The sequence below is a fragment of the Astyanax mexicanus genome, chromosome 12, assembly GCF_023375975.1.
Source record: "Astyanax mexicanus isolate ESR-SI-001 chromosome 12, AstMex3_surface, whole genome shotgun sequence".
In the NCBI taxonomy this organism is placed as follows: domain Eukaryota; kingdom Metazoa; phylum Chordata; class Actinopteri; order Characiformes; family Acestrorhamphidae; genus Astyanax; species Astyanax mexicanus.
Window position 1 is genome coordinate 17,567,350 of NC_064419.1, and position 24,218 is coordinate 17,591,567.

General features: G+C 35.8%; 2 protein-coding genes across 3 annotated transcripts in view; both read left to right on the forward strand.

Moving 5' to 3' along the window:
• The first annotated feature begins 390 nt into the window (after positions 1-390).
• The window catches only part of LOC103044416 (cytosolic sulfotransferase 3), a 76,833-nt gene continuing 53,005 nt past the window's right edge, over positions 391-24,218 (forward strand). Inside the window, exons 1-8 of one of the 2 annotated variants that reach the window (XM_007247995.3) lie at positions 393-544; positions 2,372-2,504; positions 4,002-4,130; positions 4,303-4,403; positions 6,645-6,771; positions 7,541-7,638; positions 7,808-7,982; positions 9,608-10,528. In XM_007247995.3, the coding sequence (XP_007248057.3) occupies positions 521-544; positions 2,372-2,504; positions 4,002-4,130; positions 4,303-4,403; positions 6,645-6,771; positions 7,541-7,638; positions 7,808-7,982; positions 9,608-9,720 (900 nt within the window). In that variant the 5' untranslated portion in view covers positions 393-520 and the 3' untranslated portion in view covers positions 9,721-10,528. Of the gene's footprint in view, positions 545-2,371; positions 2,505-4,001; positions 4,131-4,302; positions 4,404-6,644; positions 6,772-7,540; positions 7,639-7,807; positions 7,983-9,607; positions 10,529-24,218 lie in introns of those variants that run through there. The other variant, XM_049485739.1, reaches the window with a different exon arrangement.
• On the forward strand, positions 11,406-22,295 carry LOC103043615 (cytosolic sulfotransferase 3). The gene is made up of 8 exons (XM_007247961.4): positions 11,406-11,742; positions 13,219-13,351; positions 16,191-16,319; positions 16,408-16,508; positions 18,160-18,286; positions 19,497-19,594; positions 19,719-19,893; positions 21,440-22,295. The coding sequence occupies exons 1-8, from the start codon at positions 11,722-11,724 to the stop codon at positions 21,550-21,552; spliced, it is 897 nt and encodes a 298-aa protein (XP_007248023.3). The 5' UTR covers positions 11,406-11,721; the 3' UTR covers positions 21,553-22,295.

Genomic DNA, 24,218 nt, shown 5'->3' on the forward strand with positions numbered 1-24,218 from the left:
TACTAATAAAAGTGTAATTATAGCTTTCTTGTAAATCAGTGGTAACATATTAGAATTATATTAAGGATATATCATCCTGGTAACAAAATAGCGATATAGATCTTTAAATTTAATATGTAAAACACTAGTATTACAGCTAATTTACCTTATATCCTGCTCTGTGTTTATGTCACTGTCCAACTCCATACCAAATAATCTTTTTATTGTAATAGATTATTTAGTCAGGAATTCTATTTTTTTTTATTTAAATCGATTAAAGACTGTTTGGGTGCTACTATCTTCCCTGGTTTACAAATTCCAATTATGTTTTTGAAAAAAATATGCTGAACTGAAATTTTCATGAGGGGCGGCACACCAAGCAACTGCAACTGGGGTGATTATGGACGGAAGCAAAGAAAAGATAAGATGAGGTAAAGTACAACTGCTTGAGAACAGAGTGCCAGGTGTAACATATATCACAGAACCAGGACCAGAACTAAAAGACAAAAGAGAAAAACACATATGCACCACTTAGTCCATCATGGAAGGATTTAATTTTCCTGAGGTGAGTGGAATCTACATTTCATTTTTTGTCTAAAATATATTAATGCCATATATAGTATTTACAATATGCAAATACATTATGATTTGGTGCAGAAGGACAGCTAGGCTGAGGACATTAAATCAAACACCACCAACATTTAAAAACGGTTAAAATTAGAAAAGATATAAGAGACAAATAACTGTTACAGATGTGTCAGCAAATCTCTTTCTTTTTATTTGATGCTAGAAATTTAGAGAATTTTCAGGATAATTCCATCAATTTGAGGTTTGACTAGGAGACAAACAAGTAATATTTCTTTTAAAAAAACACAGTAGTCTAATTCCGGTTGATGCTTTGAAACTGGTCATTATATCAGCAATTATTTTGTGCATTCATTCATATGTGTGTCCAGGTAAGTTTCTGATGTGTTGCTTTCTTGGCAATGGAAAACACAGGTGTGCCACTGACAGAAAAAAAACCTAGACAGATGTTAACCGTCAGACAGTCATTGCTATCTTGTCAACGCAGGATTCTGCCCAAAGCATATACACCCATATTTTTTACGCACACATGGACTTGCTGCAGTGCAAACCCATAGTCTATGTCAGTTGGCAACTATGCAAACTTTTACATAAACAATAAACAGAAAACAAAATAAAATAAAATTATTATTTTACATGAAAACAAAACATGTTTCATTGTCCTGACCTGCTCACATCGTGAATGAGTAGAACAATTTACTCTGTTGAGAAGTGTTGGATGCATCCAGGTAGGTGCGCCATTAAAATAGCAATCCGCCAAAGTCAGAGCGCACCCATGATTAATTAGGAGAATTAGTACATGCCTGTTGTGTGTTTTGAGCTGTGCAAGGTGTATGTTTTTCATCGCTAAGATAGCAAAGACACACTAACACGCTCTAATCAAGCTTGTTTTTAATGGGATGTGCTGCACAGATAATGATTTTTTGCGTGAAGCTCAATAAAGTCGAAGCAGAGTTCTGATTGACATGTAAGTCTATTTGGCATAGAACAGCAGTAGATATAGCATTAGTTAATTGCTGTAATAATTATCACGGTAATCAGATTTAACTACTCCTGTGATGGGCAGTGCTGCACCACTGGCCACCAGCAGGGGAGCTGGGCAACAGAGGGGAAAAAGAAGTGGAGTTGGGTCCCGAAACTCCAAGTCCCAGAATCCCCAGCGGTGATCAGTGACAACCAGATATAAAAAAAAAATATAAAAGATATAAAAGATCTCAAAAGAAAGTAAAAGTAGTCCATTTTGAGTTTGATTGTGTTTTGGTTTGAGTTATTTGAAGCTCAAAATCTGTGTTTTAGTTGTACATGCCATTTTGTGGCATTTCCTTTGTTCTGTTTCCCGCCTTTTTTTCGTGCACCTCTTCAGGGTTTTGTTTTCCACCTATTTTCCAGTCTCCTCTGTGGAAAACCAAACCAAGTTCCACAAGCCCACCCTTTTGACACAAACACTATTAAAACATATTTATGAATAGCCGAAACAATTGAATAATCAAATGATTATAAATATACCTAAGTAAACATATATAATTGAAGATATAAATAATTAAATAAATCCAAAAACAAACAACCATTTTGCTCTGCACTTGGATCCAATACCACTCACAACAGCTCCTGAGTGGCCGTTTAGCTCAAACATGATGAGTGTATCCGATAGATGGGTTGAATGAAGGAATAGGAGAATACAGTCCAATCAATGTTAATGCTGCATAAAGTATTTTATGAATCTTTAAAATATGTTTTGCTGGACATGTTCAGATTATTTTGATTAATGATTGTACCACATATATTCTTTTTCATAACACGTGTGAAGACTTTTAGCCGGCCAGCCCTGTTTGATTTTGAGGGCGTCTCTATGATCAACTTCTTCACAGACAACTGGGAGAACATTCAGAACTTTAAAGCAAGACCAGATGACATTCTCGTGGCCACTTATCCCAAAGCAGGTGTGTGAACTTACACTCATATGATCAAGAATGTTTATGACTATGACTAATGATTTTCATGCAATGCTATGTTGACCCGGTTGGTAGATCGACATCATGTGATTTTACAAAAAGTAAGCTCCTTAGTTTTCTAAAACTTAAAATAAAGATATGACATTTGATATGGCAATGGTAAAAAAACAATAAAACAGTTGTGCTTTTTGTCCATAAACATTAACACTCAAATTTTGCCCATTAAATCAACTTTAACATTTATTGTTTTCTATTGGACCCTTTGCGATAGCAGCTTTAAATGAAAGAGCGCTGTGGTGAGTGACTCTGTTTGCGCTGTCTAAGTCTGCTGTGTTTGTGTTAATGTGTACCTATGTTCTGGGTTGGGTATAAAGGGGTGGTGTGAGGGTGTGACGGCTTGTGAAAGGTTTGTGTTAAGTATATTTATGTATTTATGTCTGTGAGGCTTTGTACGGATGGTGTCTGTCTGTCTACATATCTATATTTCTGTTTATCGTTCATTCTGCTTGAGTTCGACATTAACACCAATGGACAAAATTCTCATTATTTACTAAAAATCCAAATTAGTCCAAAAATGCTAGAAAATTAACAAAGTCATGTATCCTCAGGGAATACAAATATTTTGCCATGTACAACATTCCTGTTTGATTGCCCAAACATCTACCACCACCATGTTTAACAGCTGTGGTAAAGCCATTATTTGGAATTCTCCAAAAACGTATGTGTAGATGTTCAGATGTAGGATAAAGTTTAAAAAACAAATAAATACTACATAAAATATGTACTAAATCCCTCTCTCTTGGGGCGCCGAGTGGTCCAGCGTTCTAAAGCGCTGCCACTATGAGCAGGAGGTCGCAGGTTCGAACCCCCGCTCATGCTGGCGCTCAGAGGGAGCAAAATTGGCAGCAAGTAGTTTAGGATGTTTCTGTAACACAATAAAAACGCATCGTCTGATCCCAAAGTCTCACAATAAAGTCCCTGCACGATAAATATAGTCAATGTTAAATCAATAATGATAGAGTAAAACTGACAAAACACTGTGACTTACTGAATTTAACATTGTCAGTGTTCATTTAACACTAGAGAGTGTAAATGGCCCTGCTCCCTCCGGGTGGGTAGATGGCGCTCTCTCCCCACATCACTCCTAGGGTGATGTCCGCAGCACAGGGCGTCTGTGAGCTGATGTATCAGAACCGAGACGCTGCGCTTTCCTCCGAGCACGCTGGCTGCTCGGCAACGCTGCATCAGCAGCAGCTCGAAAAGAAGCGGTGGGTGGCTTCACATGTATCGGAGGAAGCATGTATTAGTCTTTACTCTACTGGTGTGTTGGGGCTTACTCGTGATAGGGGGAGTCCTAGTGAGTGGGTTGGGTAATTGGTTGTGTAAATTGGGGAGAAAATGGAAAAATTAGAACTAAAATAAAAATAAAAAACTCTCTCTTTTTTTCTTTCTCTACCTTACTTATCACTTACTGTTACAAATTAGGAACCACTTGGGTATCCTATATTTTGGATCTGCTCTACTTTGGCAATACAGCACCAGAGCGTCAGACTGATCTGCCCATCTACATGCGGGTTCCTTTCCTTGAAGCGGTGATCCCTGGACTGCCTTCAGGTTAGAGGCCTGGCTTTCTGTGATACCAAAAAAAAGACATCTGTGCTTCTTGTCAGCATCTTTCTCGGTCAAATACTAGCAAAATCCAGTCATAATAAATAGTTTGAAATACTAATGGTCTTAATACAATTAATGAGACATTTAATGGAAAGCTTTCTCTGTCCGCTTGCAGGGGTGGAACTGGCAGACTCATTGTGCACCACTCCACGCCTTATCAAAACCCACCTTCCTGTTCAGCTGGTGCCCAAGTCCTTCTGGGAGCAGAACTGCAGAGTACAGTATACGGATCTTCTTTGTGTAACCTGAAATGGTATTTCCCAAGTGATCGTTAAGACAGGATGTGCTGGATGTAATTAAGTATTTAGTGGAAGATGGCTAAAAACACTTTTACGGTGTTCGACCAAATAAATGGAAAAAAAGAGAACATTTGTACATTTAAACATGTATGCATACCCAGTTCTCAGTATTAACAAAGGTATTAAAAAGGGTGTATACTGCTTTTGTTGGAGTACTGTGCAGAGAAGGCTTTAGATTTTGGATTATTGCTGTAAGACCACCACCCGTTTTCTTCTTCAACTTCCCAACCCATCTCAAAAGTACAGAATGGGGCTCCATCATTCTAGAGAACACAGTTCCAAACAGCAAAAATGTCAGTATTAAATTAATTCTTACAGAGTTGAATTTAACACTATTCTGGATAACAAATGTTCTGGAGAAATCATCAGTGTTGGGCACGTTACTTTGAAAAAGTAATTAGTTATAGTTACTAGTGAGTTAGTAACTGAGTTACTCCACTATAAAAGTAACTAGTTACCAGTAAAAGTAACTATTGCGTTACTTTTGCATACCTGTCAAGTTTTGAATTTAAAAATAAGGGACATTTTCCGCCGCCCGCTTTGAGCCGTCCCACCAGCCCAACTGAGGTTCAGTATCCCTTACATTTTAAGACAGGTTTACAAGAAAACTAAAATAACCACCTGTGAACCACTTACAAACTACAATTAGATGATCTGAATCTAAGAGGCCTACCTTTGTTGACATTGAAATGTTGTGCACATTCCTACACATGTAATCCTTATAATACAGCCTAAATAAAAAGTCTTCACTTTTCTGTCAGCGATGCACTCTTTTATGTTTTTTTTTTCAATGGATTTAAAATTGAACAAAGGGTGCACAAATTCTGCAAAATGAGCTTTTACTAAATGACATGGACCAAATATATTCCATCAGCGAATCCATTCCTTAATAAAGTATGCAAAACAGTACATCAACAATGGATTTCATGTAGCAATGTAATAATGTAAACAATTTACTTGTTTCTGTCTAATACACTGCTGGATTTACATAATGATTGAGTTAGATTCAAAGAGTTTATTGTCATATATACAGTACAGAAACGGGTTTCAGTGTACAATGAAATTCTTTCTTTGCTCTTCACCAAGAATGCCAAATGGTCCACAGTGGGCTAAGGGATTTTAACAGGTAAACTCAGTAAAGTATTGTTTATTAGCTGATTAGTTGGATCTGGTGAAAAACACACAATTTAGAGGCAGTGAGCAGAGTTCAGAAACTGCTTTAAACTACCAACATAAAGTACTGTACTGAATTCTGGCTATCCTCTACATCCAGCTTCTAGCAAACTAGTTAGCTAACTGAATTATAGATTATTATAACTGACAGTACGTCCTGTAATCCTAAATTAGTAAATAGAAGTAAAACAAATAATTAGTTATTGGCTGATCAGGTACATCAGGGCAGGTTGAACATTATATATATGGGTTTGATTTGTCTGTTTTGATGGGAGACGAGTGTTTTTAACCTGCAGACCCTCCTCTGCGCTGCAAAACCAGCAAGCTGATTGGTTGTTTCTCCTAAAAGGCGGGACTTTCTCCTTGAACTGGCACCATGATTGGCTTCAAGAGATTTAATAATCTCTCATTAATACGTTCATAAATACTAATAGGGGAGGACGGCGAAAAAAAGGGGTAAAATACGGTAGTTTTCGGACCAAATCGGGAGACTTGACAGGTATGCAGCTAAAGTAACGTGCATTAACAGGGTGTGGGAAATGGTAACGGCATTATAGTTACAGTCAGAGTAATTAGTTAGATTACTCGTTACTGAAAAAAGTAACGGCGTTAGTACTGACTCAAAAAATCATATTCTGATGGCAATACTTCACCAAATGAACTAGACAAGCTGTGTGTGCATTTTACCATTTGTGCCAGCAATGGAGGATCTCTAGTTTAGGATGTTTCTGTAACACAATAAAAACACATAGTCTGATCCTAAAGTCTCACAATAAAGTCCCTGAACAATAAATGTTCATAATGTTAAATCAACAATGATAGAGTAAAACTGACAAAATAACACAGTGACTTACTGAATTTAACATTGTCAATGTTCATTTAACTCTAGAGAGTGTTGATTTAACTCTAAAAAATGTGTTGATTGGTACTGTGTGTTCTGTTCTGTTGAAGCTTTTTCATGTGTTTAATCATTTTATCTCTCCAGGTTATTTATGTAGCTCGTAATGCCAAAGACAATGCAGTGTCTTATTTTCACTTTGACCGGATGAACATGGGACAGCCCGATCCAGTAGACTGGAGCACTGATCTACAGAAGTTCAAGGATGGAAAGAGTGAGTGTGAGAGATACTACCAGATAAGGTGTGAATTAAACAATGATAATTGGGGGATCAGGTGTTTTCTCAGTGAACTTACAATATTTACATTGTTTTATTTGCTTACTGTAATATCTGCAGTATGTAAATGATAAATCTATTGCACCAGCTAATGTGGCACATACCACTATTCAGTCCTGCAAAAACACACACTATGCTATTGGTTGCTACCATACACAATTTAGGCCTGTACCTGACTGTATTAAGGCATAATCCACCCAAATAATTAAATATGTCAGCTGTTTTTTTTCGCCCTGAAAAAAATATATATATATTCTATAAACAAAAAACTGATTTTTAACTTCATGGTTGTACATCAATGTAATGTATTGACTTTTGACTATTTGAGTGCACTGTAGAAGTACTCATATGAGCAACTAATTTCTCACTTCTACAGCAGAGTAGTAAAGTGTAAAACTTTTAGTTTATTCTTCACAGTTTCCCATCCACCTTAAAACACATTTCCCTTCCATCTTAAAAAGTTTGACTGAGTGCATCTCCAAAACATAAAAAGTGTAACAAAGGAAAAGGGTTGTGGGCATCCAAAGCTCACTGATGCAGTTTAGAGTCTCCACCTCACAACTTAAAAAATGTACTACTCTTTTTCAGGTAGTTTTAAATAAATATATATATGGCCGATTGGTGTATATGTTCTGACCGGTGTTATCAGTGTTTTAAAATTATAATTTTATAACATTTATACCATGTCTTTCACTGTGTCTTTTAGAGGTGTTTGGTCCTTGGTATGATCATGTGTGTGGATACTGGGAAAAGAAGCAGACCTACTCAAATATTCACTACATGTTCTTTGAGGACATGGTGGAGGTATGAAATGTGTAGAAAAAATTAACAGCTTGACCTTATATTAGCTAGTCTGTTACAGTTACAGTTAAAGTTTTTAGACCAGTGCTACAGTATACGGTCATGTTTTAGCCTAGTGGCACTGTACATTCTGTAAGTCTTTATTTTAAACATGTCTGTTCTGCTTGTAAAGGACACTGGACGTGAGGTGGAGCAATTGTGCTCTTTCCTTGGTTTATCAACGCCAACAGAAGAAAGAGATCGGATCACAAAGGGCGTTCACTTTGATGCCATGAAGCAGAACAATATGATTAACTACTCTACAGTGCCTTTAATGGACTTCAAGATCTCACCATTCATGCGCAAAGGTTAGTTACCAATTTCTGCTGGACTGCTAACAAAATGTATAGTTTACATTCTACAGAATAGAGATAATGTATTGTCCTTTAATGCCATGCAATTTACACCAAGGAAACAACACTCAGAACTGTGGTTTAAACTGGGTGGAAAAACGTTTCTCCAAAAACTTTGAAAAATGAATTAGTCGCATTGTGTCATAGAAAAAATGTGTAGTCAAAAAAGATACATTTGGGCATAGATGCATTTATGGCATGATTTGGCACTTTGCCCAAAGATGTTGTAGCCATGACTGAACTGTTAGTGTATCTTGTATAACTACTCAGGGTGAGAGACTGTTGCATATATGATGGCACCCCAGGACATCACTCCAGAAGTTGGAGAAATGTCACTCCACTCCAAGGCAGGATTAAATTACTCACAGCGAGGCCTCTATATTTGAATCTAACCAAATTGTTTTAGCCCATACAGAACCAGAACCTGGATTTTTACTAAATACCATATTTTTTGCACTGAATTATAAGTTGCATTATCAATGATAGTCTATTTTCTGGTATATTTTTATACACAAGGAGCACCAAATTATAAGTCATTATAGTCAGGAACAGGGGTGTCGCCATGTTTTCCATCTAATTCAGCAGGTCTCGCAGCTGGGTGGAGACACCTGTAAAGCAAAGCTTAGTAAACAAAACTGTCATTAAAAAAAAAAAATCTTTTAAAGTCAAATAAGGACTGGACATTAATCAACACAGATTTCTCTCCTGAAAATTGTTTCAGCACTTCTGTTAATTTACAGTAAGCTTAGATTTTCAGATTTCCAGTAAGGCTAGCCATGTTTAGCCGCTAATGCCACCAACAGTGCTACAATGAGGAACCCTGAGTGTTCCGGTGAGCCAGGGAGATATTAGCTAGTGGTTCGTCCTGTCTAGCTTGCTTTAACAAAGTAAACGCGCTGGATACACGCCGATATACTCCCCTCTGAACAGCAAAAGAGCTAGTGCAGTTAACAGGTATTGCTAATGCTACTCCAGCACTGTTAGCTGGGGTTAGCAGCAGGCAACAGGCCAATAATACTCATCTCTGAACGGCAAAAGAGCTGGTGCAGTTAGCGGCTAATGCTAATACTACTTCAGACTTGAGTCTTGGTGCTGGAGAACTAAACTGAAAGTACTGTATGTTACTGTACGTCAGAAGAGTGGCTTTACTGCTTCTTATAACCTGACTGGTAAAATTCATACACAAGGCACACCGGATTATAAAGTGCTCTGATGATTTATGGAATCATCAGAGCAAATAAAGGCGACTTTGCCAGGATGACAGATGGCTGGAAAACCCATATCATCCTGCTTCTTTTTTGATGTGCCCTCAGTATGTGTAGTACAGTATATAGTACAGTTAAATTAGTTTTTAAATAAATGTTTAACATAATATCATATGAATTTACAGATTTTTTTCATTTTGACAATTGGTAAAGCACAAGCATTACATTTCTAAATATGTGCTCAGTATTTCTTGTCATGCTAAATGACAAACACAGACAATGACAAACACAGACATACACCTAGTTTCTCTGCGGTGGTATCCTCGGATCATAAATAGATTCAAGTAAGAAGAGAATTCTTGTATGTTTCTGTAGGTAAAGTCGGGGACTGGAAGAATCACTTCACTGTGGCTCAGAACGAGCAGTTTGATGAACACTACAAACAGAGGATGAAGAACACCACCCTCCAGTTCAGAACACAGATATAAACCATCATGAACTATTTATACTGTCAATTAAAAAAGAAAAGTTCGGTCGAGGCCTTACAGCTCCCTCCCTGAAATTCGTTTTTGCAGGGTGGGTCATAGTCATAGTATTATTTAAAGATAGATAAATAGATAGCTAGCTAACTGTCTGTCACTATGGCAACACTTCTCTTTCTACATTCTTTATGGAATAAAGTGATAATCTTTTAAAAGAATGAATGGAGTATTTCAAAGCTTAAAATGCGACAACCTGTTGTACACATTAAGACATCTTTGCAAGAAGAATGAAACAAAAGAACACCTGAAACACCACTTGGTTTTCTCTGTAAAATGTAAGAAACAATGTGCTTTTATTCTATTTGGATTTTCCATTCGGCACCAACTCTTTCCTGATTTACTTAATTAAAAATCCCTTTATTATTACAGAAAAACATTCCAACAGTAATGTTAATGTAACATTCCTAAAGTGTTTTTGTACAATTGTTAAATTGCATTAATCAGCAGGTAGAAACCTGCTCCAATTGCCATACTGAATAGAGTTCCCAGTTTACATTTTTTAATAGTTTATTAAAAAAAAGAAAAAAGAAAGAAGAAAGACTATATACTACATGCTATCAATACTAAGCCCTATGCAAACCAGAACAGTACAGTACAATACAGCAGCAGACATACATGTCAGTTGAAAAAACATAGAAATCTGTTAAATACAAAAAAACAGAGGGTGCAGTTTCACTAATTAGCCAAAACAATTATTTTTTGCAACAAACATTTATAGAACTGTCATCAAATACCATTATATGCTTTATATATTGTTATGTTATTTTTCTTTCCTCATTTTTACAATGTAGAGTTTAAATTAAATCAAGAAACACATTTCCACATTGTATCATTACTCTAAAAAATATCATGTTTCACAGTATATTTGATCTTGATATGGTTTATTTAACATATGTGCAGTCATCCTGCATCAGTAAAAGGTTTAAAAGGTTTATTAGAAGGCAGATTTACTGCTTTTTTAAATTTATTTATTTATTTTTTATTTCTAATTTTTCCCATTTTCTCCCCAATTTACACGGCCAATTACCCTACCCATTCATTAGGACTCCCCCTATCACTAGTGATGCCCCAACACACCAGGAGGGTGAAGACTAACACATGCTTCCTCCGATACATGTGAAGCCAGCTCTTCTTTTCGAGCTGCTGCTGATGTAGCATTACTGAGTAGCATCACAGCGCGGAGAAAAGTGCAGCGACTTGGTTCCAATACATCAGCTCACAGATGCCCTGTGCTTCAGACATCACCCTAGGAGTGATTTGGGGAGAGAGCGCCATCTACCCACCAGGAGGGGAGCAGGGCCAATTGTGCTCCCTCTGAGCGTCAGCAGCTTGATGGCAAAGCTGCATGAGCAGGGGTTCGAACCTGCGACCTCCCGCCCATAGTGGCAGCGCTTTAGACCGCTGGACCACTCGGTGCCCCTCAAATGTACTGCTTTAAGAGAAGATTGTAACATTGTAATCCTCTATGTCTTTTGCTGTACAGTTCTGCACATTGATGACGACACTAAAGAGTAGACTTTGGAGCTGCAGAGCTGCAGGGTGGAATTTTATGGGGACTTCTCTCTGAATAATAATGTCTGAGTACACTAGGTGAAAAGCAATACAGTGTGGTTATGAACTAAACATAGAATATGATTCAGGCTCTGCTGCAAACATTAAGGGCTTAAACCCCATAAGCGCCCCACAGTTCCCACACACAATGTGTGTGTGTGTGTGCTATACACCAGTGGCAGTGACCTACAAAGAGTTAGCAAACAACAAGTCCAGGACTGCAGTGATTAGAGAGTAACAAGTAAAGAGGAGGAGATACATCAGCCTGATAAGAATTACAGCAGTGCAGAGCTAAAATCTACAGCCGTGTTTAATCAACTGAGAACCAAGAAAGAGGAGAAAGCGTGAAGCAAGAAGAGTATTTTATAAAAATACTTTTATAGCCTTTATATCATTATGGATCCTGACTTTCTGTCGGTAAGTACTGCTGATATTAGCCAACCTGGCAAACAACTATTCTACTAAATTTAAATATTTATAATGTATTCAGAAATGACTGCACTGAAAACATTTTACAGTTACAACCTGTATTTAGAAATTACTGTACTGCGAACAACTGCTGTACTTTTACAATATATATTTACAATAAATATTGAATATTCAGAAATTGCTGTGCTGTAAACAAGTGCTGTAATCTGTACAGTGATTATTTATGATTACATCTTTTATTCATAATTTATTATACTGTAAACAATTGCTGTAATGTTACTTTATATATTTAAAATATTATCAAGTATTCAGAAATTTCTGCACTGTAAACAACTGCTGTACTTTTACAGAATATATTTACAATAATATAAACGATTCCGTAATTACTATACTGTAAACAACTGCTGTGATTTTACAGTGTATATTTACAATACTATCAAGTATTCAGCATTTACTATAGTGTAAACAGCTGCTGTGCTTTTGCAGTATATATTTACAATAATATAAACTATTCAGATATTACTATACTGTAAACAACTGCTGTGATTTTACAGTAAATATTAACAATAATATTAAGTATTCTGAAATTACTATACTGTAAACAACTGCTATACCTTTACTGTATATATTTACAATAATATCAGGTATTTAGTAATTACTATACTGTAAACAACTGCTGTACTTTTACAGTGTAATTTTAAAATAATATAAAGTATTCAGTAATTACTTTACTGTACACTTTACTTTTACAGTGTACATTTACAATAATATAAAGTTTTATGTATTTACTATACTGAAAACTTTACTATACCTTTATAGTGTATATTTACAATAATATCAAGTATTTAGTAATTACTACACTGCAAACAAATGCTGCACTTTTACAGTGTATATGTACAATAATATTGAGTATTCAGAAATTGATGCTCTGTAAACAAGTGCTGTAAGTTGTACAATTAATAAATAACTGCTGTACGTTTAAAGTATATATTCCTAATAATATTGCACAAACATAAAATACTGCACTATAAACAACTGCTGTAATTTTTGCAGTATGTATTTATGACTACATAGTTTATTCAGAATTTATTATGTATTACTATATTTTGCAGTTTTACTCCCTCTTACACACCCTTTTGTAACTATTTCTCTTAAAACATTATTTGTTTACATTATTTGGCTACTGTAAATTGTGCATGTAGTTTTATTAAGTCAGTTCATTTACAATAACTTTACATTTAAGAAAGATAATTCTGTAATTAAATGACCAGCATGAAATAAAATGCAGCATTTACTCTGCTGGTCAAAAGCTGGTTGATCAACTAAATTACTAGATCATGGATGATTTAAGAGCAACCTACCTATAATGTTCTTAGATATCCAGGTTGGACCTGGTTATTTACATTATTAAATAAAGTTATTTACATTAACATCTTGTAATGTTTTCTCTTCCTCTTCATGCAGTCAATCACTAGACCAGAGGTATATGATTTTGAGGGCGTCTCTATGATTCCCTGCTTTACGATGAACTGGGAGAACATCCAGAACTTCCAGGCCAGACCAGATGACATCCTCATTGCCACTTACCCTAAAGCAGGTAGGTGAGCTGACTGATTCCACTAAGGAGGCTTAGCCCTTGTGTGGTGTTCATATTTTTGTTACTCGTTTACTTTGTTACTTGTATTTAATTCAGCAAAATTAAGCAATTTTACATTAAAATGCTTTACACATGTTTGCTTCACCTAAATTGCAAGCAATATAAACAGCTTACATGGTTAATATTTGCTCTTTACCTTTCTTATGTTACATTTCTTTCAAAAAGTGCTACTCTTTTTTTATTAGTTTTTTAATAAAATGTAAAAGAAAATGAATTAAACTCAAGATATGAGTAGAAAATTTGTTTAGTTTCAAATTTACAAATGAAGCAATGTTTATTAGCCCTTGACCAAACATACTGTATGTAATATAAATGTGTGTGTGTGTGTGGTGTGTGTTTATCGAAAATGTGTTTTGATATATGTTTTTTTTTTTACAAAAAATGAGCCAATGCCAATGAGTTTGAGTTAGAAAAAATATTTTTGTTGTATCATTTGATGAAAAATGAAAACAGGTCCCACAGACCCGAACACCACACAAGGGTTAAAACTTGATTGTGGCCAGTGTAGCTGACTCATCATATAACACCACTTAATAACACCACTTCATACAGGTGTATATTTTGGCGGAAGGCCATTGATTAGGCAAAGTAAAGTGCAACTGTAAAACTTGCTTTACCAACAAGATCTAACCAATTTCATGCCTGGAATACATCCTGTATTTTATCCCCAGTGTACAGAATGTATAACAATAGAATGTACACTATTATTATTATTTATCCATATATCCAAAATTCCATATTGTCCCTGTGAATGTCTTCACTGGAAAATTCACCTTAAAATGTTTAATGGAAATGTGTGACTGTTAATGGAAAAGTTATTTTCCGTAGATAGATCTCTTGTACAGCTATTTTCTATCTGTTTAAAACAGTAATATAAGGTATTACAGCAATATAATGTTCCTGTGATGCTTATTATTTGATTGTTTGTTTGGGATTTGCATTTAGTTACAAAGAAAGGATGCTGAGTAGTAGTTTCATTGATTGTTGTTATTTTGTGTTTTTTTTTGTAATTGCCTTTATGTTAAATATAAATGATGGAAGCATGTGTCTTTGCTGTTATAACCCTTTATTGCTGAATAAAAGTCTTCAAAAACAGGTATAGTTCAATATAGTACTACAGTAGCATGTATACAAATATAAGTTACTTCAATTTGTTTTTTAGCAGTGTAAAATATACTGGCCTGTGAAATTACATTAATCAGTTGTCAGCAGTTTTGCTGTTATTTTCTAGTGCATCCACCATAGTTTTTTTGAACAGTATTGTACTATACATTGAATTCCAGCAGGTTACTGTTATTTGATAGTGCCTCTGCTGTATAATATACTGGTAAAAAGAATCTATAAAATCTGCTCGATAAATGTTAGATAACAATTTGCAGCCACTTTATTTTGGCAGAATTCAGACCACATTGCAAAAAAATCATGTTTCTTGGGGTTTTTAAATATAATACTGTGTAAGCTAACTGTGTAATATTTGCACACACTAATCTGCTAGTAATCTTAACAGACCATATTTAACAGACATAGCATCAAAGAAAATTCTTGTTGAATTTATTTAGAGTTTTTTAAGTAAAAGTTGCTGCATCATAGTAATTTTTACTTAAATAAGGCAACACCATATTAACCCATGCATCTTCTCTATTGGCTCCTGGCATCATTTATTTGTATAATGGGTGTGTCCCCAAACACTAAGATTGCCCACAATGGGTGACTGCCTGCCCACAATGCACTGTTGTATGCAAAGTGCAACTTCATGCTGTCTAAGAACTGAAGTGAAGAAACTCTAAGCTGGATACATTTTCCCATGTAATAGGAAAATAGTTTATCAAGAAGAAACAAACAAAAACGCTGATTATGCCTAAGCTAATATAGATACTGCCAATCTTTTGTTTGTGTGCCTAGCTACCCAATAGAAGGTAGCCCTGGTTGCTAACACTACATACTGACGAGTGAGTTGGTGGTAAGGAAGAAATAACTAAGATGCATGGGTTACTATGGTGCAAAATCTACTAGGATACAGCAAGTAAAATATACTTCAGTGAGTGTTACAAAATAACAGTTACTAAAGAAATTCTACATAAATTCACTACGAATGAGTAACATTAACTTTAGACTATGAAGTCTGTTAAATTTACTACCAGTTTTTATGTTTTCCTAACTTTCCTAAATGTTTTAGGTTAAATCTTACTGCACATTTTTGTCAGTGCATATTGTGGAATACAATTAGCAGTCACACATTCCAGAGTAACACTTTGCAATGTAGAAAAGGAAATTTACTCTTATGTCCAGGCAGTCAACCATGACAAAAATGCTGATGCATTCATTGTTATTTGCCGTTAGTTCCTGTAATTTTGAAACTCTCACATGGGGCAACTGTATTAACAGCAATGTTTTGTATTTGCACAGTGGATTACTGTTCGAATTTACCAGTAAAATGACATATTTTTACAGTGCAGTCTATAGCTATTAGGGGAATAAGATATATATTCAATTAATTTGTAGAGAAAATAGGTGTTTTTATTATGCCATATAATTTGTGTATTTTTGATAGTTAATTTGCACTTTTTAATCTAACAAGACTTCTCTGTTTTTTATGGAAAAACTAAAAAAAAAAAAAAAAAAAAAAAAATTCTGATAGCATGAGATCTAGAAAATATCTGTAAAACTCTTTTGGTATTCACTGAGATTTTTTAACAGTGCATGGGTATTCTGTAAGAAATCACTGACACTTGACATTACACTTTGTCAGACATATTCTTCTGCCTTTTGTTTTTACCAGGAACTACCTGGGTATCCTATATTTTGGAACTGCTCTTCTTTAGTAAATTGGGAGCAGAACGTCAGAAGACGATGCCCATCTACATGCGAGTTCCCTTCCTTGAAGGCATTTTTCCAGGGTTACCTACAGGTCAGGGGCTCTGGTCTCTCTGATACAGCTCATACACATTTGCACACCCTAGCAAATTTTATGAGAGGATATTTTGTCTTTTGCACAGGGGTGGAGCTGGCAGATCAGCTGCCCACTTCTCCACGGCTCATCAAAACTCATCTTCCTGTTCAGTTGGTCCCCAAGTCCTTCTGGGAACAGAACTCCAGGGTACAGTATTTGGATCTTCTTTAATGGCTATTAAATGCCTGTAAGTCTATTACTGATCTTTGACATGATGGCGTTGGTTCAGATGTTAATGGTCATGCTGTCCTCAACGTCACAGAGATTGCTGGACTGTGTAGTGTATACTTTTTATCGACTTTATAGTACCGTTCCATTAAATAATATTATGGATAAAGTAAATTCTCGAACCATGGCCTCAACATCCCTGATGAAAAATACAGAATCGCTAGCTCAACTGTAGGATATGTTTGATACCATCCCAAAGCTTTCTGTTGTCACGTCTTAGCCTTGTCTCATGTCTCTGTGTGTGTCCCACGTGACCTGTGCCCCTGTGTTCTGTCTCAGTACTTTTCCACCTGTGTCAATTGTAGCTCCGCCCCCTAGCCCCAGGTGTTTCCACTTCCCTTGTGTGCTATAAAGCCTTCCTTTGTCTCTTGTCCTTCGTCGGTCTTTGCACCTTCCTCTGTCGTTTGTCTCGCCACGTTTGCTATTGTTTGTTCACGGTTTTTCGTTACGCTCTATTTATTTCTTGTTTATTTCTAGTTCCCTTTATTTCACGTATATTTCTAGTCACGTTTATTTCCTGTTTGTTTCTTTGTTTATTGTGTATTTTATTTACGTATTTATCCTTGTATATATATCCCTAGCCCTGTTTGTTATTATCTGTTTTACGTTTCTCCCTGTTGTTTGTTTATGTACATATTTATATTCGTTATTCCCTTATTTATTTGTTTATCTGTTATTTATTAAAGTCTGACTTACCCGCATATAAATCCGCCTCCCGTCTGCTCCACCGTTATCTGTCAACTTCTGTCTGTGCCAATTCTTAAAATATATATTAAATATATACTCTATGACAAACAACAAAAATACACAAATAAATACAGTTATTAAAAAAAAAACAATAGTGACTTTAATGGTGATCCATCACATAATTTCCTTTAGGGCCTTTCCCCACTAGTGCCACATTGACCCTCCTTCTCTTGCCGCATTACTAGCTAGATGATTGGCTCTATGTTGAAAGCTGAGACTTAAACAGCAATAGCAACAGGAAAACTCACAGTTATATTCCTTCCTTATAACCTCACACTAATTCTGCATCCCAAAAGATCTTTAATACTGTCCCTTGTGCAATTTTTTATCATTTCTGGGACAGTGGGACAGTGTTAGTCTGGAACCCTGTTGATTGTTTAAGTTTAAATAACTAAAACTGTGATAAATCTGACCAAGCTTAACCAACAGTATGACCATTATTAGATAGTTGTGGAAGGCAACTAGTCCAGGTGGTAATAACTGGATGGTGGGCAGCTAGTCTGTGGTGGATTACAGGAGAGCCTGACAGTCCAAACCTCTATTAGTGTCAGGCCAAGGTGGGTAGTCATTAACTTTGAAAAGGTAAAGAGGTAAAATTAGTTCTATTTGGATTTATAAAGCACAGACAGTGTAAAGAAAGTATCATAGTGGTGCTAGCGACTCCTGAAAGAAATAAATGGAGAAAGCCAGAAGGTAACAAAGACCAGAGAGCCCCCTTAAAAACTGGCATTCATACAACACAGGTAGTGTATACCTGTTACATTCAGTGTAGTAAGCCCAAAATATGCTGCTTGTCAGTATAATCAGTCTTCTCTTCATCCAGGTTGTCTATGTAGCTCGTAATGCCAAAGACAATGCTGTGTCTTATTTTCACTTTGACCGGATGAACAAGGGACAGCCTGATCCCATAGACTGGAGCACTGATCTACAGAAATTTATGGATGGAAAGAGTGAGTGAAAATTTCTACTATTTTTTTTACAATATTCCCACTCTGTTAATGTACTGGCCCTGGTCTAGCTCACAAAGATGGTGTCTAAAAACCCATATCCCAAATATGAGTAATTGTAGCACTGATGTAAAATTTAAGTGAATGCCTGGACATTTTGTGTGATTTGGAAATCTCGGCTGAATGATTTTTTCCGATTTATCAAAAGAATATTTTGGTAAAAAGACCATGTGTGTAATTACCAAAATTCAGGGGTGTTCAAACTTTTTTGTTGGGGGCCAGAAGGACAAATATATTTGAAGTCACGGGCCACAGACTCTGTAATAAAACAAATAATGAAATATAACACTTTAAATAATACATTTTCCTGATTACTTTTATTTACACACCATTTTACTTGACTTACTATCTTTATCTTTGACAGTGTTGTGTAAACTAAGATTTTTCAAATTGATGTTTCATTTCATGATGTCTCTTAATATAAAACTCCTTAATTACGGCAACTTTTAGACTCTTTTGTCTGCTTTTTTGCGCTAAAACTGTGCAGCCTCTCCGCTTTTAGACTCTTTGGCCCGCTTTTCTGCACTAAAACTGCACATTCTCTCCACTTTTAGACTCTTTGGCGCATTTTTCTGCACTTAAACTGTGCAGCCTCTCCGCTTTTAGACTCTTTGGCCCGCTTTTCTGCACTAAAACTGCACATTCTCTCCACTTTTAGACTCTTTGGCATGTTTTTCTGCGCTTCAACTTCACTCTCACCGCTTTTACTCTCTTTGGCCCGTTTCTGACACCTAGCATTCAAACTTTGAATCTCACATTATAAAAACCTGCTTAACAGCGGGCCAAATTTCATTCTATTTCTGAAATAACTTGCCACTCCAAAAAAGGAAACGGGACGCAAATGGCCCATGGGCCGTAGTTTGGACACCCCCCCCCCCCATCCCCCCCCCGCCCTAATTATATGTGAGGGTGCTTTTTAGGGTTGAGTTAATGGTTGTCTAGAGGTTCATGGTAACTTTAGGAGACTCTTCAATAGAGAGAAAAGGGTTCTAAACAGATACATTTTCGGGGTATCTGAAAACTGTGCACAACCTTCACCTTTAGGTTAAAGCACTCATACTTCATGCTGCACCAGTGGATGATTCTACAGTAATAATATTGTAGAACTGGAAAGAAATTAAAGTCATGTAACATCTTCTACTTTACCTTCAAGAGGTGTTTGGTCCTTGGTATGATCATGTGTGTGGATACTGGGAGAAGAAGCAGACCTACTCAAATATTCACTACATGTTCTTTGAGGACATGGTGGAGGTAGGAAACATCATCACATTAGCTTTCCGTTATTTTGTACCATATGTAGTCAGATTTCAGCTGGATCTTTTCTCTTTAAGGCTTTAAAGTTTGAGCTTTGAACATTTCTTCCCTGCTGGTCCAGGACACGGGGCGTGAGGTGGAGCATTTGTGCTCCTTCCTTGGTTTGTCTACACCAATAGAAGAAAGAGAGAGGATTACGAAGGGCACTCACTTTGACACAATGAAGCTCAACAACATGACCAACTACTCTACAGTTCCAGTCATGGACTTCAACGTTTCTCCATTCATGCGCAAAGGTTAATACAGTATGCTATGAATTCTGAGATATTTCATGAGATGTTTTACATTGTGTTTTTATTATATGGAGAGTACTACATACACTGATAGACTTCTGGGATATACATTCTAACAATGGTGAATCATTAAAGAAAGAGTTTAGGCTTAAGCACTGTAAAGAACATGGCAAATAACCTCCTGTAATAAAAAGCTAAAAATAACAGCACAGTATTTCTTTGGGTAGCCCATAAATATACAAAAAAAAAAAACAACAGTAAGTAATCCAGCTCTGAAAAACTGTTAGCATTGCAGAAAACCTGCTTGTACACTGCCAAGGCTGTCCGTTAGCATTGAGGCTAATGCAACCAAACACAGCCGAGGCTGGCTGCTGTGTCTTTTAGCTTTATGGCTAAATGCTGTTAACAAGGTGGAAATGACAAAGATGTCAAAAGTATTTGTTTTTATTACAACCACAATCAAATTCACTCTATACAGATGCAGATCTGGATATGTTTTTTTTTCTGAACAACGAAAAGCCAGAATGAAAACAAGCTGAAATTAAATAGGAGTAATGAGGCATATTTCTAAAATGTAATGAGTAGAATGTACTGATAATTGTGTGAAAATGTAAGAATTAAAAAGTCAGTTGAAAAATATAGATAACCAAAATGTCTACTGAATTAAGGTAACGAAGTATTGCTGTGGTCTGCGTGGTCATTGCTATGCGTGGGTACACTTCTGGGGAGGTGCGTGTCAGGCTATTCAGCTATGTACAGGTTACATGTGGGATACAGAGTAGGTTCAATGCGGAAGAATAAATTGCCCTCAGGTCATCCAGTAAAAACTGAATTCATGTTGTTTCTTACATTAGAACTATATTGTCTTGGGGTCTCCTTTAGTTTGTTCTTTCCTTTTATTAAAATGTCCCATAATATCTGAATCTTTGACCCCATTATATCTGGAATTAAATCTGGATAAGACCACAAGCAACATAAGAATGCAAATGTAAACACAACCAAACATACAAACACAAATCTGATCACTAAAACCACTTCAGGACATAATCTGAGATACATTTAACACATTTAAGCCACATTCTATAACAGTGTACATCAGTCTGTCTCTCCAAGATGCATTTGATAACCAAATTCTACCAGAACAAATGAAACGAAACACCAGTTGTAACTGCTGTGCAATAAACACATTTGCATATTCCATCACACACACACACACACACACACACACACGTAGAAATGAGATTTCAGTTTGACTAACTAGAGACACATGAGTCTAGCAAGTGTAAATGTAGAAAACTACCAGAAAAAAAGATACAATCAAGATACTATCACACAGATACATCACACAAAGTGACCAAGTGTAAATTGGGTCACTGAGATGTTTCAGCTAAAAGAAAAATGATTTGTTTAAAAACTACAAAAAATGTACTTATTGAATATTTGTGATGAATCAGTAAGAGTTACCAGCCTTAAATTAAAATAATAATCAAGCTTTCTTCCCATCATTTGAATATTTCTGACCATATTTCTCCATTTCATTCCATTAAAGGTAAAGTCGGAGACTGGAAGAATCACTTCACTGTGGCTCAGAACGAGCGGTTTGATGAACACTACAAACAGAGGATGAAGAACACCACCCTCCAGTTCAGAACACAGATATAAAGGCTCCAAATCATGGAAACATTTTTAATGGGCTTCAGGAATTTGTTTATATGAAATCATGAAAACCAAGGCATTTACACATACTACAATTTACACTATTGCAGTTTTATTGTTTCTGTAAATAGTAGGCGAGGAAATGCTCTCTAAAAGGCTTCTCTAAAAGATTTAAACTTATTATTATTTTAATTTCAACTTTTAAATCCCCAGGTGTAATAAATATGCATTAATACACATCAAACCTAGTGACAATCAGCAGCCATTTAAAGAGCCTTTAAGCATTTGCCCATGACTCTGATCCTTAAAATATCTGTTCACAAAAGAGCAAATTAAAAAAGTTAATTCATTCTGCAACACATTGCAAAAACATTTGGGCAAAAAAAATACCTTATCCACAAAATGCTTTAAGGAGCAAATATCTCCAGTTTCTCAAGAAATGCTTTTGAAAAGTATAATTTGTCATGAGTTTGTGTCAGTACACTTTTTTAAATAAGACAATGCAAAACCACATGCTGCCCACATTAGAAAGGCATGTCAGAAGACAGCAAAAAAACCTCAAAACACTTTGACGCTTTGTATCGTCTGTGCCAAAACAACTTAGCAAAGTGATGTGACAAGGAATAGCAATATTGCAAAGTGCCAACATTTTAATAAAAATGTGTTACAGGCCCAAAATGCAAAAATGGATGTATATTACATGGATTGAATATTCATACTGTCTACATTGAAATAAAGGGTTTTTTTTTTTGCATTTGCACACTGTACTCCATACATTTCTATTTTTTTCTGATTGGGGATGTAATAAACTCATACTTTTATGACATTATTACTTAAAACCTAGATGTTATATAATATTATACTTGCAAACTTCATTGCAAACAAGATACATATTATATATGATAAGCAGAAAGTTTTTGCTGATTGCTAAAGAAACCACACCCATACTCGATCAAATGACCAAGAGAGTGAACAAACAAGAAGCATAAACCTGGCCACAAACTCCTCCACCCTTGGGAGTTACCCAGAACTGTGTGTTTTACGGAAGTTGTTAAATAATTTAGAAGATCAAAGTTTACGTTTTCTTGGCACTGTACTTGCACTGATATATCACCATTATAACCACCATTTCAAATGCATGATTATTGCTGTAGAATTTCTATTGGTTTATTGGAGCTTAGAATATGCTAATAAAGGTGTTTAGGGCAAAACAAAAGAGATCACCAACCCTTATTTTTCTTTAAAATTCTCGAAGATTTATTTAGTTGGGTTTTGAATTGTGAGCGAATTTTGTCATTTTTCATTAAAAAATTATCATTTACATGCTATACTTGACCTATACAAGGCTAGTCAAGCTTAGAAAGCATGATACAATTACAAGGTGAATTTTAGAACCCATTAATGCATTACAATTGCCATATTTCTTTGGTGCATTACAGATTAGAGGTTCCTCTAACAAATTGTATTAAAAGCCGGCCTACACTAGGCTTCTACTTATGCTCTGTTCCATTTAACTTAATTGTTAGATGTCAGAGCTGGGAATGATGCCACTCACACGTTAATGGCATTACAGTTAAATCGGCTATTATTTTTAATGCTGTCCCAGGTTAGTATTGCTAGAGACACCAGCTGATAACAACACATAATGGTAATGGTGTTTTGTGTTGCATCCAAACAGCATGGAAACATCTCCACAGACAAAAGTTGGACAGTACTGTGTGTTTGACTGATTTCTTGAGAAACTAATAGATAGTATTGATAATAAACTCTATAGTACTACTGATTTTACTGCTGTTATTGATATGCGGGCGGCCATCTTGGATTCTAAACTCGGGGTTGATAAGGCTCTCATGAATTTTGGAGTAGGATTTCCAACCTGTAGGAGCGTTCCAGTTAAAAAATTATACTAGAAACTAGGAAAAAATTAATTTCCCAGTTCAAATTGTTAATAGGAATTTGAAAGAGATTTTAAGGGTGCTTAAATTTTTCACAATGCACTCCTAATTTTTGATGAACAGTGTAGCTCAAAAAACAAGCTGAATGTGGGCCAAAATGCATTGTGAGTCACGTTACCAATGCTGTGTTCCATTTGGAATCAGATGTCAGAATTACCAAATTCCAGGTATTAAAGACATTTATTGAAACTGTAATGCCCTCACAAGAAACAAAAATCAGTGTTATTCAGTTATTATTACACTGTAATTTTTTTTGACATATTTAATATATTATTATTGAACTGCCAATACTGACAGTATAAAGAGTAATACTGTGATCACTAAAAACACAGAATAAAGGTGATTTGCTCTTACAGCCTACAACACTGAGGCCTGATAATCAACACATATACTACACTGATGCACAACTAGGATAAGGTAACTTTAGACAACAGACAACACAAAGATGCTAAGTAAGAGAGTGGCCACACCCAATGTGCAAATATATGGTGCCATATATGGTGGGAAAGCTGTATGAACCAACACTGTAGAAAGAGCATCGACACATATTAGTGTAGTGACTAAAAGTTGGTTCAAATCACAGTATTCATTGGCTCAATTAGCATTTTTAAGTTTTCAGATTTAAGTTCTGTGAACTTATTTTATTGAGTTGTACTGGCCGGTAAGTTCACTCAACTTGATAATTTTAGTACTTCTGGTCGGTAACTAAAGATCCAC